The sequence below is a fragment of the Bos taurus genome, chromosome 22, assembly GCF_002263795.3.
Source record: "Bos taurus isolate L1 Dominette 01449 registration number 42190680 breed Hereford chromosome 22, ARS-UCD2.0, whole genome shotgun sequence".
Classification (NCBI taxonomy): Eukaryota; Metazoa; Chordata; class Mammalia; order Artiodactyla; family Bovidae; genus Bos; species Bos taurus.
The window spans coordinates 11,235,292-11,255,931 of record NC_037349.1 but is presented as its reverse complement, the minus strand read 5'-3'; the positions used below and the strand labels follow the sequence as shown (position 1 = coordinate 11,255,931).

General features: G+C 46.3%; 1 protein-coding gene across 1 annotated transcript in view; it reads right to left on the bottom strand.

Moving 5' to 3' along the window:
* ITGA9 (integrin subunit alpha 9) overlaps window positions 1-20,640 on the bottom strand; it is a 361,696-nt gene that overhangs the window by 14,169 nt on the left and 326,887 nt on the right. Inside the window, exons 25-27 of the mRNA NM_001192718.2 lie at window positions 20,262-20,381; window positions 16,714-16,815; window positions 338-457 (exon numbers count right to left, since the gene is read on the bottom strand). Coding sequence (NP_001179647.1) covers window positions 338-457; window positions 16,714-16,815; window positions 20,262-20,381 — 342 coding nt within the window. The remainder of the gene's footprint in view (window positions 1-337; window positions 458-16,713; window positions 16,816-20,261; window positions 20,382-20,640) is intronic.

The following is a 20,640-nucleotide window of genomic DNA, read 5'->3' as shown; positions in this document are numbered from 1 at the left end:
AACAAGCCAACCATCCACATCCCAGTCCCAGCTGTTACTCACCAAGCTTCTGGTTTGGAGTGAGGCTTCCACCATATTGTGTTAGGACTGGTGGCAACTCTGCTAGGGAAGCCCCAAGAAGAAGAGGGTGAAATTCTGGGGTTCCTTCTGAAGTGCGCCAGTCCTCAGGTGTGAATGACCTCATGAGGAGTCAAGATTCCATTCACTGCCTGGAGGGGACCTTGCTCCAGGAAGGAAGTTCCAACATGAAACCTCTTTCAAGGAGCTCTACCCCCTCAAGACAGGAGAGCTGGGCGTCCGGATGGAGACTCCCTGGGGACCCACGATCTCCACTCACCTTCCAGAGCAGCACGGCCAGGAGCAGGAAGATGAGGATTCCCACCAGCAAACTGATGGCAATGATCCACCCCACGACGTAGCCTCGCGGCTCCAGATTGTGCAACGCCTCGAAGACCACCTGGGAGGCAAAGCAAGAGTCAGCTGGTCCCCCCAAAGAAGCACCCACCATGCGAGGGGGTCCAACCTGGGCTTGACATTGAGGCTGAACCGGAGAGATGTGTCCAGACTGCTGTTGCTATAAAACGGACTCTGTTGAATGCTTTCCTGGTTGTATTCTGATGGGTTTTTCACTAGGATCTGAAAAGGCACTTGAAGTCTCAATTCTTGAAGGGCTTGTAAAGACAACAATCTTGATTTAAATACCACGAAGTGAATGTAAGCGTGGCAAAAAACTTTGACGAGGTACTATGTTCTTGATTCAGAAAAGACAATAACAGTCTCTGTTTTATTATGGGTTTTAAAACAAAGGACATGGGTGTGCCCTCCAGATAAGACAGGACTTCTGAGTGTTCAGCGCACTGTGTAACTTACTGTAATTACTGGATTAATGCCAGTTTCCCTAGGAGACTGTAGATCTCAAGGGCTAGGCACAGTCTGCTTTGGGTCACATGGTGATGCCTAGGACACGGAAGGCATTCACTTGAGAAGCTAAGCCCTGGTCCCCAAAGGGAGCCACAGGGTCTTCAGAACCCATGTCACAGTGAGGCAAGCTGTTCCAACTTTTATTAACCGCGGTGCTGTGCTGGCTCATTCCAGTGATGCCAATGGTGTGCCTCTCTTGCCAGCTCCACATCTAAGGACATTACGGTGGTATTCTGAAATGCTCCATCATGAGAGTATTTACACCACTGAAACTGACACACGAATCAGGGCTCCCACACCCTCCTGCCATTGTTTAACATGTATCAGCTCAACACTGACTGCATCCTTTGGCTCTGTTTTTGCCCCACTGGTCCCAGTGGAGTTTATTTTTGCATAATTCAAAGCATCCATCGTGTCCTCTGCGGCCAATCCTCCTAACACCCCACAGTCTCATTCAAGCTGCTCTTTGCTGAAGAGATGGAAATCTCCGCTCTGGGCAGCCATTGTCTCCCTTGGCAGACAGGCTGGCCTGGCCACAGGGCTTTGTCCAACCTGGTCTGTGTCCTTGGAATGTCTAGCCCCTTCTTGGAGAAGCCTACCTAAACCTTGGTCAACCCTGGAAGCCAGTTGATGTTTTGCCTGGCAGGAAGCCCAGGGGTCCTGCTCTCCTGCTCAAGCCTCAGTGGTGATGGGGCCCATGACTGAGCTGACACAGCCTAGCACCATTTATGCTCTCTATTTAGGGCCTGGCTTCCCTCTCTCTAACATTTCTTGTAGGCTCTGTGCTTTCCTTGCAATCTCTGTCTAACCCACACAATCGCTCCAGGAGGTATTAAGCACCATCCTGCTCTGGGCCATTTAGCTCAAGTGGAGTCAAGATTTGAACTCAGGTCTAGCCACCCTCGAAGGCCCAATCTAAGCTGGTCACTAGCACATCATAGAGTGTGTGGCTGATGGTGGCTCTTTAAAGACACTCTGTCAACTAAATGAATCATTCACTGTTTCTCCCTTGGTGAAAAGGAGACCAAATGCAATCCTCTTTGTCTCACTGTCTCCTTTCCTACAGACAGGATAGGAAGGGGGGGTGTGCTGGGGGAGAGGACATCCATGAGACAGATCCTGAATCCAAAATATTATCTCAAGGGAAATCAGGCAGAAGAGAAACCATTCTTTTCTATGTTGGGACAAGTCAAAGAAAACAGCCTACAGAACATAGCGGTCACTTTGGGGAATGGAAATGAGGTTTCTTTGTAGCATATACTCATTGGCTGTGTGCCCTTGGACAAGGTACTTGACCTCTCTGAGCCTCAGTTCTCTCATCTGTAAAACAGGGGTAGAACAGCCCCTCCCCAGAGAATTCAAGGGGCTAACGCACACACCACACCTGGCAGAGTCCACCCCGACACGTGCTGGGTGCTCCCATCAGTATCACTAGCAGTGCTGGCAGGAAGGTTTTTTTTTTTTTTTTTTTTTTGAGGTTGTGCATGGTTGGCACACTTCTTAATTTAAAAAAAAAATGATTTATTGAAGTCAGTATACATAGAGAACAGTGTAAGTAACCTATGTATGCAGTTGAATGCATTTTCATGAACTGAATGTGAAAGAGAGATTTTCAGATATGGGGGAACCCTGAAGAAAGAATACATGGGGGTGAGGGGAGGTGGGATAGAAATGGACTGTAAAGTCTGTCATCTTAATCCTACTCTTTTCTATCTGGTTCAGATTAGAGATTCCTGTCCTTAAAGACAGACTCATGTCTTTGAGTCACTGCCTCTAAAAAGCTGTGGATCACATCATCTCCCGTACTCAGACTCTCTCGTGGTATCAGGCACAGGGGGACGGTGAGGCACCGCAGCCAAGAGATGCGCCCTTGGGCAACCAAGGTCATCTTTCCAGTTTCCTCCTCTGTGCAATGGGGAAGCAGGATAGTCTCAGAAGGTTCCTGGTCTCTGGGCGCATAGTGAAAGGCTGCTGAACTTTTTTGTTGAACTGCCGAGACAGGCTGCGGGCTCCGTGAGGTCAGCTGTAAGCCCCGCCCCTTGGATCAGCCCTGTGGCTGCACGGAGATGCTGCCTGCTGGCGGTGTCCAAAATCCGTATCGGCAAAGCCACTCTGGAGGTCTGGTTTTGTGGATACAGAGACAGTGGAGAGAATCCACTACAGTTTAGTCTGGCAAATTCCACAAGAATGCCCTGTCACTTCCCTGGAATGTGTGCTTAATCTTTTATTATTTTTAGTGATGCCGTTCATCATCTTGGACGTGTGCTTTATGCTTTGGCAGAGCTGGTTCCTACACATCTCAACTCTAATAAACTCATTGTGGGGGAGGGTCTGAGCAGCCGGCAGTTCTAAGAAGCCACATCTTAGATAAAAGCCAAAGGAATAGCAGAATGGACCACAGAGAGAGGCAGGAAGCACTGACAGTCCAGTTGGTTGCCACCATTAATAAGCAGGACGTTCCTGCTAAAATCCTTTATTTTAATCAAAAGAAAAAGTGTTGAATTAGTCCATGGTATTTCTTAAAATGAAAGCACAGTCAATTTAAAATATTATATTTGTTTCAGGTATACAGCATGGTGATTCAGTATTTTTACAAATGATATGCCATTAAAACTTATTAAAAGATAATGTCTATAATTACTTGTGCTGCACAATATATCCGTACTGCTTATCTATTTTATACATAGTTGTTTCCTAATCTCATCCCTGGTACCTCTTTAAATATCTCTGCTCCCCATCCCCAATTATTGCTTAGGGTCAAGCCTGAGCTTCTCTCACCAGTATTATTTCAGGAGCCTTGGAGGAGCCTCTTTGCTGTTAGAGTTGCTTTCCTAAAGCACAGGTCTCATCACATCACTTCTCAGTTTATACTATAGATGGTTTCCCTTTATACTGAATATACAATTCAGAGTATGTGTTATGTGACTGTGCTCAGTCGTATCTGACTCTTTTTGACCCCATGGACTATAGCCTACCAGGCTCCTCTGTCCATGAGATTTTCCAGGCAAGATTACTGGAGTGGGTTGCCATTTCCTTCTCCAGGGGATCTTCCTGACCCAAGGATCAAACCTGTGTCTCTTGTGTTGGCAGGCAGATTCTTTTTTTTCTTCTTTAATTTAAATTTATTTATTTTACTTTGGCAACCCACTCCAGTATTCTTGCCTGAAGAATCCCATGGACGGAGGAGCCTAGTAGGCTGCAGTCCATGGGGTTGCAAAGAGTTGGCATGACTGAGTGACTTCACTTATTTTACTTAGAGGCTAATTACTTACAATATTGTATTGGTTTTGCCATACATCAACATGCATCCGCCACAGGTGTACACATGTTCCCAATCCTGAACCCCTCTCCCACCTCCCTCCCCATACCATCCCTCTGGGTCGTCCCAGTGCACCAGCCCCAAGCTTCCTGTATCCTGCATCGAACCTGGACTGGCGATCCATTTCTTATATGATATTATACATGTTTCAATTCCATTCTCCCAAATAATCCCCTACCTCCCTCTACCACAGAGTCCAAAAGACTGTTCTATACATCTGTGTCTCTTTTGCTATCTCGCATACATAGTTATCATTACCATCTTTCTAAATTCCATATATATGTGTTAGTATACTGTATTGGTGTTTTTCTTTCTGGCTTACTTCACTCTGTATAATAGGCTCCAGTTTCATCCACCTCATTAGAACTGATTCAAATGTATTCTTTTTAATGGCTGAGTAATACTCTATTGTGTATATGTACCACAGCTTTCTTATCCATTCATCTGCTGATGGACATCTAGGTTGCTTCCATGTCCTGGCTATTATAAACAGTGCTGCAATGAACACTGGGGTACACGTGTCTCTTTCAATTCTGGTTTCCTCGATGTGTATGCCCAGCAGTGGGACAACTAATCTCAAAAATATACAAGCAACTCCTGCAGCTCATCCAGAAAAATAAACGACCCAATCAAAAAATGGGCCAAAGAACTAAACAGACATTTCTCCAAAGAAGACAGATAGATGGCTAACAAACACATGAAAAGATGCTCAACATCACTCATTATCAGAGAAATGCAAATCAAAACCACAATGAGGTACCATTTCATGCCAGTCAGAATGGCTGCGATCCAAAAGTCTACAAGCAATAAATGCTGGAGAGGATGTGGAGAAAAGGGAACCCTCTTACACTGTTGGTGGGAATGCAAACTAGTAAAGCCACTATGGAGAACAGTGTGGAGATTCCTTAAAAAGGCAGGCAGATTCTTTACCACTGAGCTACCTGGGAAGCTCCCACTAGGGAGTTAGTCAGACCTGTTAAAAGAGTGCTTTTCTCAAATTTTAATTGTGTAAGAATCACATGAGGAATCTACTTAAAATGCAGATTCTGAACGAATGGGTCTGGATTGGGGCCTGAGAATCCACATTTTGGTTATACTCACTGGTGATACTAATGAACCACATTTTGAGTAGAAAGGGGATAGAGAATACTCCAGGATGCTGTAGAAAGGACATGAAATCATCTTTTGCCTGACTCCCAAGTCTTACATGATAATAAATGGGAAAAATGATACATGCTATAAAGTTATATGAAAAAATCATTATCAATTTAACATACATAAAACTTAAGCTTTGCAGAAAAAGTAGGAAGTTTTTAAAGTAAATAGGTGTTTTTTAATACCATGGTTATTTTTTCCTTTTTCTTACTTTAACTATTTTTTAAGAGTTTCAGCATCTGGAAGCCAAGTTAAAAAAAAAAAAATTAAAAGGAGAGGCTCTGCTCCAACATCTTCTGTTCCAAGAAGACTGACTTACTCTGCTTTTCTCAGCAGGATTAATCATTCTCTGAGCTTTTGGAAACAACAATTGTCAACCTTTCTTAACAGAGAAAACCTGCGATAGCACCCCAATTTGTAAAACAGAAAAAACGTGGAGATTTTCTGTATCTAAAGAAGGTGGGCAGTTAAGAGTCCTGCCTGATCAGCCTCCCTTCCCAAGCCAGTCCCTTTTACCCTAGCCCCTGAACCAACTTAAGGGAACCCACCCTCCACAAGGGTTAGTTTTGAAACCACTGTGGAGCACTTCATCATCCTAGTTCTAAGTCTCCTCACTCTGTAACGTAATGATGTATCTTCCTTTCTATGGACTCCAGTAAACTGAATTCTTACAGAACAAGGATTTGAATGCATGTTCTCCTGTCACCTAGCCCAAGGTAGTGATCCATTATGTGATTCATGAATGTGCAAACTAATAAATTCAATGTCCTTTCTGCCATAACATTAGATGAAGTATGACTATGATTCACTCTGCAACAAAAGAGAGGGAAAGATTTGAAGCTGGAGTTTCTGAGTGTGTTTTTCTTTTTTCTACTTCAAGAATAAATCGGCAAATGTCATTTTTTTTTGAGAATCCTGGCCATCCATCCATCCCATCCATCCATTTGTCTGTCTGTCCATCCATTCAACAATGTCCTATATATATATAAAGTATATATAGGACCTAGTATGTACCAGGCACTGTGGGGATCCTCAGATCAATAAAACAGGCAGTCTTTGCCCTCATGGAACTTCCAGCTTACAGAGAATACTTGCCAGTTTAGACACATAAATGCAAAATTATAATTTAGAAACTGCCCCCAAGGAGAGGTTCATGGTTAGAAAAGACTCTAAGATAAGCATGGCAGTCAGTAAGAAATTTCTGAGGGACTGCCTGAGCTGAGAGTTAAAGGATAAGCAGAAGTTAGCTAGGCAAAGAGGGATAGGAACAACATTCCAAAAAGGAACAGCATGTGAAAAACCTCTATGGCAGGAGACAGCTTAGCAGGGGTGAGAAACTGCCAGCAGACAGCACAGTTGGAGCGAATGGAAGGAGTAAAGCCAAGGGAAGATGATCAAGATGAAGCTGGAGCGACAAGGAAGGGCTGGAGACTGTGTTAAGAATTATATGCTTTACATTAAAGAAGCATGTGACTTCCATCTGAAAACTGGCCCCATATAGCTTCTCGATGGCTGCACTAAATCAAGCCAAACCTGCAGTTATTTTGATCATAATTTCTAATTCCTAAATAACTTGGTTTAATAGGTTATTTTTCTTTTCATAAAACACTGAAATTCAAGCTTCTGATTCTCTTTTATTCACTTATATAATTGCTCCAAAAAGCAATATAGAGCCTCTTTTGTCTTCCTGAGGCATGGCTTTGAGAATTCCTTATAAATAACCCTTAAGAATCATCAGATTCATTCATAAAACTATCTGAGAAAATTGTTAATAAGTATAGGAGGAGTAAGGGATGCTTTAAATACTGCATTACAGATACTGTGGAATTAAACCTAAAAAACCAGAGAGAATTATATGCTTTATCTTAAGAAGCATAGGAAGCCAATGAAAGTTTTTAACTAGGGAGTGACATAGTTTGCATTTTGCAAAGAGCACTGTGGCTGCAAAATGAGTATAGGTTAGCAAGGAGAACTTTGTGTGGGGGTTCAAGGAACAGGCCCAGTACGAAGGCTGTAGAGGAAGTGGTATCGCCAGGGGAGATCCACACTCCCAACGTAACAGGAAGGAATGAGAAAGGAGGAAAAAGACTGAGGCTGAGGGGGAGCCTGCAGGTTTCAGAGGGTGGAGGGAAGGCAGCTGAGAGACGGGGCAGCAGAAGTTCTGATTCGCAAAGGGATAAATGATCGCACCGGAGAAGGCGATGGCACCCCACTTCAGTACTCTTGCCTGGAAAACCCCATGGACGGAGGAGCCTGGTAGGCTGCAGTCCATGGGGTCGCTAAGAGTGGGACACGACTGAACGACTTCACTTTCACTTTTCACGCATTGGAGAAGGAAATGGCAACCCACTCCAGTGTTCTTGCCTGGAGAATCCCAGGGACAGGGGAGCCTGGTGGGCTGCTGTCTTTGGGGTCGCACAGAGTCGGACACGACTGAAGTGACTTAGCAGCAGCAGCAGCAGCAGCAGCAAATGATCGCACAGTAGCAGACTGAGGCTGGGGGGCTTGTGTGTCAGGCGTTAACCAATAAAACATAAGAGAAGTGAGGAGCCTGAGGATCTGTCTGGCTCAACAGATTCCTAGAGGAGGACAGCCATGGGGCGGGGGCAATGACAGGCCCACAGGCTGGGCATCCTGCCTACTGCTATAAACTTGAACGCACCTGAGGCTAGCAAGCTGGCATCAGGGAACCAACTTTCAGTCTGGGGCAGCTGGCAAGCCCAAACCACAGCACTGATTCACTTGCAGGTTTCTGGAAACTTTTATGTTCTGACCACTGTAAATACGCTTAATGTCATAGCTGGAAATGCTCAAGTCTCCAAAAGGCCTGAGAACATGACCAAAATAGAGTACAGCTGGCCCAGGCCTGGCTGGACAGGGGGTTTCTAAGGCTGAGGGGACAGCTCAGCATCAGCAACACCCGAGGGGAGACTCAGCTCCAGGCCCCTCTGGCTGAAGGTCAATTACAAGGGCAAGATGCTTTCCATAATCAACATCACACACAGGTCTCACAGAGGGAAGGAATGTATGTAAAACAAAAAGTGGGGAAAGAAGAACATCTGGAACAAGGAAATGCCATTTTCACCTGCTTCTAATTACATCTAACAGTGGGGGAGGGGGCAGGGAGAAAGGGCTGTGGGAGCTGGAGGAAATGTTCTTAGCGGAACCACATCTTAAATCGCTCTCAGAACAGAGCCTTCAGAAAGCAGCCCAGCTCAAGGGATTCTGAAGACTCAGGCTTATGGAGATGACATCAATGAACAGAAAATAAATTGCATTTGGCAAGCTGGTTGTTGCAAGCTGTGATAAACAAAGATGTCAAACTTGCCCGTGGCTGCGGAGTTTCAGGAATTCCTTGCTCTGTTAGAATTTGCAGAGAGATGAGCTAGACTGGTGCTAATTCCTTAGTTGTTAAGAATGGGTCATATTTGTTGAGAAATTACTGTGTGCCAGACATAGTGGTGAGAGGTTTTATATCTATTACTCCTGAGAAACCTCATGAGCCCTCTTTAAAGGGCGGGGCAGGGGGGCGGGGTGGAGGGGGAACACAGCTCCTTTGCCGTAGGCTAAGGAGGGCCCTCGATGAGTGCTAATTCTCCTGATGAGTAGCTGTGCATCTGGTTAGGGACCAGGCCACAACAGGAAGAGTTCCAGAATCAACAGACCACTAAGTTAGAACATGATGTGCTTCTGAGGTCACTGGAGCCAAGGGTCTCTCCTAAGACGACGGGCCAGCTGTTCACCACCCATGGCTGTGTTTCCTACCAATCTGCCAGGAGTGGTGCTCCACTGTGTGTGGGCCAGACGACAGGACAGCTCGGGCCTCGGGAGCAGAGGATGAAAGGAGCCTTGGGCTTGCAAACAGTCGGCCTTATGCCAGACCTGGCTCTTTCACTGATAAGCTTCGGCGTCTCAGGCTGTCATCTGGGGGCCTCAGTTTCCTCATCAGAGAGTAGATGCAATAATATTTCGCTCACAGGGCGACGTGAGTGTGTCAGGCGATAATCACATCAAATGCCAGCACATCACAAGAACTGAGCATAAATGAACGAAAATGAAATCATTAAGCAAAATGGGGCACAGAAAGGCAAGCCGCGCCGAGCCCCCAGGGTCTGGGTGGAGACCAGTGCCACCTGTGCTCACATCTCTCAGGTCCCTCGATCCGTTCCCTACACCCAATCATGCATTCACCTCTAGCGACTGCATTCCCTCAGGGCATGGGGAGAGGGGGAGGATCTTGGTGCTCAGTGTCTCCTGGGCAGCCTCTGTCCAGTGGCTGACATACAACAGGAGGGAGAAAGCCTAGCTCCCTTGCTTCAGAGTAAGAGAACTCTGAAGTAGTACTTGAGCTCCAGAGCTCTGCTGAGCCTGAGGCCCCTGGAATCCCACTTTTGTTTCCCTCGTTCTCTTTCCCTATCCTGTCTCCTCACTTCTTTCCCCATCTCACCAGGAACACTTCCTTTAAAAAAAATCTTGTACCCACATCCTCATCTGAGGGTCTGCTTCTTGAAACTCTATCCTAAGACACCATCTGACTCCACCTGCAGGCTGACCTTCCCCCGTCCACTTAGAAAATGCCTTCCCTATTTGTTCAGGGGTCACTCCTTCCATGCAGCTTGTCCTAACCTCTTCAACTGAGGCTTTCCCAACACAAAACCACACTGTGGTGTGTGTATGTATGTGTGTGTGCTCAAGCATGTGCGTCTGCACACATGTGTGTACAGTGTTTACCTGTTTGTGCTATGGAAGTCTTGAGGCTAATTTTTTTTTTTCTCATTCATGTTTATTGGAGGTCCAGTTCGTGTCTAGTTAAAGAATCTGAAGGATGGGATAGCAGCCTTGCCCTAAAATACAGACTTCCATAGCAGTGGTTTCCTAGCTCCATAGAGCCCAGGGGTTTGATGAGGACATGCAGAGGCCCCTCAGAGAAAAGAGATACAAATGGGATGAGTTACAGGCACCCCACCTCTGACTCAACCAAAGCACATTTCAAGTTAGAAATGGGTTCTGTTGCTTGCAGAAATGATAATGATAAGCATGACGACAGCTGGAAACCACCGGTTGAGAGTAAACTGACCGTGACTCTTGGGGTTTTGAGGAGGGAGAAGCTATTCTTCATTTGGTTCCTCCCATCCTTGACCATCTCTTTATGCAGTAGGCGTGTGTGTTTAGTCTCTCAGTCGTGTCTGACTCTTTGCAACCCCTTGGACTGTAGCCCATCAGGCTCCTCTGTCCATGGGATTTTTCAGGCAAGAATACTGCTGCTGCTGCTGCTAAGTCGCTTCAGTTGTGTCTGACTCTGTGCAACCCCATGGACTGCAGCCTACCAGGCTACTCCGTCCATGGGATTCTCCAGGCAAGAACACTGGAGTGAGTTGCCATTTCCTTCTCCCATGCACGAAAGTGAAAGTGAAGTCACTCAGTCGTGTCCAACTCTTAGCGACCCCATGGACTGCAGCCCACCAGGCTCCTCCGTCCATGGGATTTTCCGGGCAACAGTACTGGAGTGGGGTGCCATTGCCTTCTCCCAAGAATACTGCAGTGGGTTGCAATTTTCCTCCTCTAGTGGATCTTCCTGACCTAGGGATTGAACCCATGTCTCCTGCATTGCAGGTGGATTCTTTACTGGCTTCCCCATCAGGGAAGCCTTAGGCAACGGGAGCCACTATTAACTGACTGCCCATGTGGATGTACCAGGCGAGGGGCTTTGCATCAAGATGTCATTTGATCCCTCCAAACCCCTTAGGTCCAGTACTCTTGCCTGGAAAATCCCATGGACAGAGGAGCCTGGTAGGCTGAAGTCCATGGGGTCGCTAAGAGTCGGACACGACTGAGCAACTTCACTTTCACTTTTCACTTGCATGCACTGGAGAAGGAAATGGCAACCCACTCCAGTGTTCTTGCCTGGAGAATCCCAGGGACGGGGGAGCCTGGTGTGCTGCCATCTATGGGGTCGCACAGAGTCGGACACGACTGAAGTGACTTAGCAGCAGCAGCAGCAACCTCTTAGGACAGATACTCTACATGTGACTGGCACAGATTGCTAGACCTCTACCGATATAAATCTACCTGTCCAGTTCTATCTCCTTGGCCACCATCATTTCTAGCAAGTGATGATCACAACTTTCCTGTAGCCCCCTACAATCTACTGTCCACACAGTAGCCTGTGATTTTTAAAAAATATACATTGGATCATGCCATTCCCTGCTCAAAACAAATGCCTGCAACAGTTTCCCTTTATAACTGCCCCCTGGAGTTGTATGGTATGACCCTGCCTGTGTCTCCCGTCATGAATGTCTCCCTGTGTCTCTGTTATGGATGTCTTCACCACCCACCAGGTGCTGTGCCCTGCTGTTGCAGCCTTGAGCACGCCAAGCTGTTTGGGTCTTCACACAGCTCTCCCTCCTCTCTGGGACACTCTTCCCTGTGCTTGGCAAGCTAATTCCTCCTCACTCTCTAGATTTCCGCTTCTTTGGAGAAACATTCTTTAGATTTCCCTCAATCTAGAGCAGGTTACTCCCATGGAACTCGCCTCAGTTTGAAAACAAACAAACAAACACGCTGTTTTCTTCTCTTTTTACTGTCTGTTGCCCCCTCGTTAGCTCTGGGAGGGCCTGGACCGTGGCTGTTTGGTTCCCCATTGCATCCCCAGTGCCTCGTACATCGCCTGGCCCATAGCAAGCCCCCAGTACAGTATTCATCAAGTGAAACTTCAAATAGTGACAAACAGCAAACAACACTGGGGTTTTTCTAAGTTCCTTATGATTAGAGCTTAATTCTCACATGGGGTGGTGGGTGAAGGGAGAGACTGCCTACCATCTTCTGATGATGACAGAGAATGGAGGTGTCTCTCTTCTTCCTCCTACTTCTTGATGTAACAAGGAGAACTCTCTCGCTGGGTATAATGTAATTTAAACTATACTTTGGCATGTAAATAGTAAAGTACAAGCACAGTCTATTTGGTGACAGAAAACTGTCAGCTTGGTTCAAGATGCAGTGAACAACAAAGGAACTACAGGCGGAGCCTTCTGGAGCATCTCGTCTACCCCTCAGCTGACGCCTCTGGTTGAGATGTGCTGGTGTGCATTTGGCTTGGTGGGGGTAGTGGCAGGAAGCACAGTGGAGGGGAGATCTCCAGGGAGAAGAAACTAGCTTTCCCATGTTATAGATGTGAAAAGAGAGGCTCACAGAGCTCACCTGAAGCCTGCAGTCACACCACTGGGCCGTGAGGGGGACGGGATTTGAGGGCAGGCTCTTCTAATTCCAAAGGGGGAAATGCAGTGTTTCCTGTTCACAAAGAAAAGCCCAAACTAGAAGGACTGACTTCCCAGAAGGGTCAAGACTGGGAAATGAACTTGACCAGATTCAGAGAAAATGAAGCTGGAACTTGCTGGCCTGATCAGTTTGTTCATGAGAGGCAGGTTTATTCAGAAATGAAAGCAAGGCTGGAGCCAGGAGGCTCCGTTCTAGAGTCTGGTTGAGACTGAGCAGGGAAAGCCCCCACTGGGGTGAGGAGAGCCGGGTCCAGTCAGGAGGCGCTGGCTGGGCCCCAAGGGAACCTGGCAATTTTAACAGAGAGACTTTAAAACCAGTCAGTGTCCGTTCCAGGGTGGACACTTGTACTTGTCAAGGACCTTTTATCCAAGATGGCCCAGTGCCCTCTTGTATGACTGAGTGGCTGCAGAGCAGAGAAAGGAGCATCTGGATGGGAATCAAAAGTTCCGGACCCTATCCTTGGCTCAGCGATGTGAGATCCAGGGCAAGTCGCCTCTTTTTCCTAAGCATCATAGGCTCTTTGTTCACTTGAGGAAAAAGTTTTGTGGTTCTAACTCAGGGAGGGCACAGTGGAGTCTCTGGGGACTTGTAAAAATTATGACCTGTCTCCCCACCTGTAGGGTAAGGGATGGTGATGTCAGAGGACTGTGGGAGGGAGGTGACCAGCTCTTTGGACATTTGGTTCCCGTGGCAGCAGGAGAAGGCCCCAGAAATTTGTCCTATTGAATCAGAAGTAGCTCATTCAAGCACGTTAATTCTTAAAGCCCAAAGCACAAACACTCCTCAACCGCCTATGGACAAAAATTTGCATGTTCTCTTATCAATGGAGCTGACAAAATGGTCTAAATGACTGAACAGAGACTAGCTCAGAAGAGAGTCCTCAATGAGCCAGGGATTAGATGGCCCCATGTTGCCTGGAGTGTTAGAGAAGCACGTGGGAGGGGATGCTCCTCACTTTTTAGCATCCTTCCAGTGCTGGGGAATCCTCCTATGGGTGAGTCTCAGGGTGAGGGGGAGGCTGTACTACAATAGCCAAAAATGCCAGCCACTTGCTCTTCCTGGGGTGCCTGGTTCTCCAGGGACAGGGGCCTAACCAGCTAGGGAGAGGCTCCCACATGACTCTAGAGCACGAGGCTGAGAGAAGCCAGGGAAGTAGTGCCCAGGGTACCATGCCAGGCTCTCCCTGGGGCCTGCCCCAACCTGTGGTCCTGGCCCTGCAGGTTTCTCACATCCCCAGTCAGGCTCTCCCACCTTGCTGGCGATTCTGAGAGCTACCCGATACCATTCTAATCCATTCTGCTTCTGCTAAAAGGAGACAGAATCAGTCTCTCCTGCTGGCACCTAGAATCTCAACCTGGTGCCCACTCCACATGGCAATGACTTATTTATCCATTTGTGGATTTCCATGATCATCACATATGTTGCTATTTCAAAGTATCGACAAAATAGATTTGCTCTGTAACTCACACAAGCCTCCCATATGGCCAAAGAAGGGTGTCTGGGATGGCAGCTCTCAGTAGCACAGCTGGTGTGCTGTAGATTCTTGGTTTGCCCCCAGGGAGTTTCTAGCCTCAGCTGTTGGCAGCTCTCCCAGAAAAGTAGAAAGGGTTGGGTTGGACATAATAGGAAATTCAGTGTATTATATTGGCACCGTCAGCACTGAACATGGTCACTCAGACCTCATCCAGAATTCTCAGGTTTGAGTCTGTACAAAGCCAGGTAAGCTGGTGTGGTTGGTCTTGACACATGGCTAACACTCCGCCCAGGAAGGGCACCTCAAATGTATTATTAATAAAAAAGGAAAATGCCTCAAACATCCAGGACGTATTTCTAGCTATTCACCCGTACGATCTGTAAAGCACTCCCCATACCATGGAATGAAAATAAAAGACACAATGAGTCCCAAGAAAATTATCTGTATTCCCTGTCAGTTGAATTTATCACCATGTACACTTTATGTGGTTAAAAACCGATTGCTTTCCTTTTCTCACCCACACCCTGCTCGCTACCAGCTGCAAATACACTTCCTGTTCATTCCAAGGCCATACAAATATGGTGCCTGATCTCAAATCTTGTGAAATTTTGCCCGATTTAAATTTGGTGGCTAGCCTCTATGGAAAGTTCCCTTCCGATCGATGATTGACAGAGTGCCAGGCATTCAGAAGAATCACGCAGGGAGGAACATGTTTGTTCTAAAAAGGCAATCCTTTCTACTCAGAAAGGATTTATTTTTTCCTGCCAGGAAAGTTGAGAACAGATTGTAGTACTTCATCTTGGCTCATGTATTGAAAGGCAAAGTCATGGAAAGGAGAAAGATGGGGGCACTGTGGAATTCTGAAGGGTGTTCCTTTTTTCTTGGGAGTACGAGAAAAAATTCAGTTGAAAATGAGATCTCCTTCCAAAGAACTCTTGATAATGAAAATATCACCACAGTGCTCAAAATGGAAGAGTAGTTAATGGAAGCAGTATTTTGGGGGCGCACAGATGACTCAGAATCCAACAATGGGATGTCAGGCAATGTCTTTCTGGATCCCACAGCTCTATGTTTTAATCAAAGGCAATGCGCCCGTGATAGTTTTTTCATTTACCCAGGGGATTCCACCTGTAGGAACCCTGTTAATTACTTCCGTTAGCTCTTAATTGGGAACAGTGTGGTCTACCAGAACATTCCAAACCTCTCCTATTGGCCACGTATCTCATCCTATAAGCTTTTTAACTGGAGCTGTGACAATGCGCAGTGACTCTGCATTCTTTTTCACTCCCCAGGTGAAGGTCTGGACTGGCAGTTAAATGCCCAAATGGCAGGGAGGAAAAGACAAAAGCCAACTCCAGATATTTTGATCTCCAGAAACAGTGAGTCTAGGAGTGAAGGACTTCAGCATCATTCCACTACATCCCATTCATTTCCTGTTATTTAAAATGACCAGGTGGACAATTTCTCGATGTGAGTCAAGGAATTTAAATCTGCCTCTGACAGTTCTACCCTGAACTGGGCATGGAATACCCACGCTTTGGGGTAGCTTTAACGTCCTCACAGATTCTTATTTCTTCTGTGCCAGCTGATGCTCTTGTCTTCTGCTCAGGACTGAGGGTTCATGGAGGTCTCAGGGATTTATTTTCTATATGTACCCTTCCTAGCCACCGTTTTATAAGAGTCTCTTTGCTGTGATCCCCATCCTAACATTTAGACATGTGGTGTCTCCCTTGTTACTAGAAAATAAATTAACATGTTTTTCTTTGCAAGCAAATAATCTTTGTGAATTTTTCACTTCTGTAAATTTGTCACAGCAATATTGACTCTTTCAAGAGAGGGTAAAGTCTTCCTGGAGAGAAGTAAATTCCAGGAAAAGGAGATGCAAAAAGCTAGCATCACCACATAGCTTATTGGCAAAATCAGTTCAGAGGCTGCTGTTTTCCCTTTCTATGTCCCTAAGACCTGAGTCTGGGTGTCAAAGGATGCACCTCCCCTCCCACCCCTGAAAATAATAATGCAGCAAAAGTCCAAGGCCACCCCTTTCCCTCCCCTATCTGAATTCCCAGCTGTGACAACTCCCGTCTTGAGGCTGCTTGCCAGCTACACTTCATAGAGGATATGGGGGCTAGGTAGAGAATGTTACTCAACCAACTCGTGTTTAAACACTGTTTATCCATGGAGCAATGGGATTGGGAAGGCAGATGAGGTTTCAGGAAAAGGTGTGAGAAAGATAAAAAATAGTCTTGGTTCTAGAATGGAAATGCAACAAGCGCTGTCAAGGGTACTTCCAGACAATTTCTCTTTTGGCTAGTCATGGCCAGGAGCTTTCACATAACAGCATCCTGGAGAAAAAGGCTATCACAATAAGAGCAGACCGCAGTTCCCCTTGCGGGGCCTGGAAGCCAAGGCAGGCAAGGTCATGGGTCTACCACAAAGCTGACATCTTGGCTTAGAGGCTGTCATTATCCTCAAATTCTAGCATTAAGTCTCCCAAGTCACCCAGATTCCTTCACTCTTGGAAGAGCGCTGTGTGTGGTGGTGGGGGGCCGAAGGGGGGCGTTGTACTCACCGTCATCTCCTCCGGGTTCCCACTGGCTACCTCCACCACTCTCAGGGAAGGGTCCACCTTCACCTTGGCGTGGGTCATGAACTGGATGACAGATGAACTGTCCTGAGGATGAAAAAGTGTAACTTGCTGTAAGACTTTTCAGTCACAGTGACAGGGCCCTGAGATCCTAGGTGGAACTGAAATTCTAAGATTCCATGTAGATCAGACAGAAATTTCTATCACTGAATGAAGCAGAGATTTCCAGTCTCTCTCCTGAAGATTCTTTCATATCATAGTGGATGCTGAAAAGCTCTGGAGTTTTGCTGAGTCAACACATGCAGGCTTGTGTGCTGTGGTTTCCAAGCAGCAGGAGCCAGATATTTGGATCTTGGTATTGACATATTCCCCAAAGAGTAGAGAATAAATAAAACTGTTGAATTGTGTACGATAAATCTAGGTCTGGCCTTCCACAGAAGGCATCTGATTTACATTTCCCAAGCATCTTCCTGCCTTGACCACAACCCTCAAACTCTCCACATGAGTTCCTTTTAATTCCTTCTTTGCTCTTAAATGAAGCTTTTGCGGTGGGGGGTGGGGTGGGGGGGAGGTCAAAGCCCTTTAAGCGGGAAAGAGGGTACCAGACAGAGAGATGAGAAGGAGAAAGCATCTGACTTGTAATAAGTCAATGGTCTGACGAGAAAGGGGATGGGGGTGGTCGGGGGAGGTTCGTCCCAGGTAAGACTCGGGCAGAGCCCATCAGCCACTGTGGGTAGAAGCCTTAGTGTTGGGCTCAGATTTAAAGCCAACAATCCAGATAAAGAGAGAATGACTCCAAGGCAGGGATGGAGAAGGAAGAAGAGAGGGGCTGGCAAAACTATGACTCAGGGAAGGGCCAGAACATCGAGCCAGTGGTCTAGATGGGGCTGCAATGACTATTGAGGGAGAGGCAGGCTGGCTCCCACTGTGGAAACAGGACAGATGGCCGAGCACTCTGCACCCCACATGTGGAGGCAGCTGGGCTCTGCCAGAAAGGTGTCCTTCTATATTTACTCAGGTTGCCTGCCACGCAAGGAGGCACATATTGATGCTAGCTTTGGCCCATGTCCGGTTAAATCTACCCCTGCAAAAGGAAAGAAGATAACTGTCTCTGCGGAAAACAGTTTCAAGGGGCTCAGCTCATCACTTCCAGAGAAACCATGAAGACCCTCTAGGGAGGACACCTGTGGAATTTCCCTGGGAGTTACACACTAATTATTGTCCTTTTAAAAACACCAATAAAACACATTTGAAATGCTTCTTAGAAGCTTGTCACTCAAAAACAAAAAAACAAAAACTGCTTCAGTGAGCTCATATTGAGCAGTAAGTAATTTTCTATGCAGCAATCTTTTACCAGTTCTGTAGATTTATGGTTTTATGGGTCTGGATATACTATCTCTTCAATCTTGGATCATCATTATCATCATCTTGAATATTGCTAATTACAATAATAATAATGATGACTGTCAAAGTTAAAGGCTGAGCAGATTAGGAGGCATGGAACAGATCTCCTGCAGTTGTAGAAAACAAACACTTTGAAAGAAATCGGAATCCTCAGATAATTTAAAAAAATCAGATCTTACATTTCAAATAAAAACTTGTTAAGGTCAAAGCAATTAAACTGCAAATTCCCTTGTCTGGGGCCTGACCTTCAGATCAAAGGGAAATAAACAGAAGCGGCAGCCCAGGTGAACCACAAGGCTGATGCTGCTCCGTGTCCTTAGGGAGGCGAGGAGCCCCTGGAGCCCCCAGGGAGGTGTGGCTGGCTTTGGGCCTGACAGAGGCTTAACTCCATCCCTGAGATTTCTGCTGGTTTCCGTAGAATATCTGCAAGGAAAATGGTCCTCCAACACCCACATACGACACCCCATGGCTTCCTGCTGTCTTGGGGTATAGACTGGGCTGGGGACAGCAGTCAGTGGGATATATTCCATGGTAAAGGGTTGCCACTGATCACAAGGAGAGAGATGCAGACACCAGGCCAGAGCTGGGGACAAGAAAGGCTTGAGGCTTTGTGATTCAGTACATATGACTGACGTGCAAGCAGCAGCCATCTGGGCCGAGGGTGAAGAAGAAACGAGAGTGGCTTGCCACCATCAGAGCCATGTCAGGGCTCTGTCAACAGTGGAAGTGTGGCACAGGCAATAAAACTGTCACCAGGGCCACTTGTCAAGAAGAGGAACTGGATGGGTAAGTGTACAGAATCATAATCCCTCAACCTGAGCTGGGGACCCAGGCCAGGAAGGCACTTCCTGTGATGTAATATTCTGGAATCAAAGGGTGACCAGGGGTGGTTCATGTCGGGCCCTCTCCCAGCTCCACCCTTTTTAAAAGGAGAGAGAGCTACAACAGGGAAGCAGTGCCGTGCGTGTCCAACTTGCCCCTCATCAGTTTCCCTTCAAAGCACCCAGGGAGAGCAGAACCGTTGACAGCTCTCCACCAGCCAGAGACGGAAAGTGGGTAAAACATCCCATATCCCCCGTGCCTGTGGCTTATCAGGCCAACATGTTGCTGCCACGCCTAATTTAAAAAATAAGGCTGGAATGACTATTCTAAGGATATTCACTTATACACTGACAGTTTTATACGGACTGACACACAGTTTTTCCAAAGGAAAATAAAGAGAATCTCTGTGGATAACATGCCTATTTTATCTCCACATGATTGTTTTAAAATCAATTTGTTGGATGCAGCCTTTCATACTAAGAAGTGCTTATGAGAAAATAAATTACAGTGAATTTGTATTATTTTTTTTAACCACTTTTATAAACTCATAAGAGCCAAGTGATCTAAGACTCAATAGGTGGATTCTGTGAAACAAGATGTCATTTAAACAAGGGGTTGGCAATCTATGTTTCATGGGTCAAATCCACCCCTTTGCTGGTTTTTGTAAATAAACTTCTATTGAAACACAGTCACGCCCATTCATTTGAGTATGTTTATGGCTGTTTTCACAACACGATGGTGGGGTTGAGCAATGGCAAGACACTGTATAGCCCATAGGACCTAAAAAACTTACTGTTGACCCTTTACAGAAAACCTTTGATCTAAAATGTGCAAGTTAAAGTCTGACAGCAACTTTTCTGATGGTCCAGAAGCTAAGACTCCGAGTTCCCAATGCAGGGGACTCGGGTTCGATCCCTGGCTGGGGAACTAGCTCCCACATGCTGCAACTAAGACCTGGCACAAGCAAATAAATAAAAAGTAAATATTAAAAAAAAAAGTCTAAGAAACAACTGCACAAACAAAACATCTGGGGTTCTTGCTTAAAAAGAGATGCTGATTTGGTAAGGCCTGAGTGGAGTCCAGGATTCTCAGGTCTCAGAAGCTCCCAGGTGATGCTCACACTGCTGGTCCTTGGACCACACTTTGAATAACAAGGGTCTGGCATGTTTCCCTGGCATTCTTCTGAAGCAGAATTACCCGTGGTGCTGGCCAGGACAGTTTTAAAAGGGGCAGGTAGAGTTTTTCCTGAGGAAACCAATTCAAATGTTTTAAAATGAACTCTGACAGTACAGTTCTTCAGGACTTACCTTCTTCAGTATTTCTGTGTTCAGCAGCATATAAATGTCTATAGTACGACTTTCTTCTTTAGCGAGTGCACTAAGGTTACAGTGCATTGTTAGGCAAGAAATCCCTGTTTTTTCACAGTCCTGAGAAGAATAACCAGAGAATGGTCAAGCTGTATTAAGAACAAAGACAAGAGCACAACATTTACAGAATAGGCATTTATAGATACAGAACAGGTATTTATAGAACACAGCATTTATAGAACTGAGGCCTTTCTGCTGCTGCTGCTGCTGCTGCTAAGTCACTTCAGTCGTGTCCGACTCTGTGCGACCCCATAGATGGCAGCACACCAGGCTCCCCCGTCCCTGGGATTCTCCAGGCAAGAACACTGGAGTGGGTTGC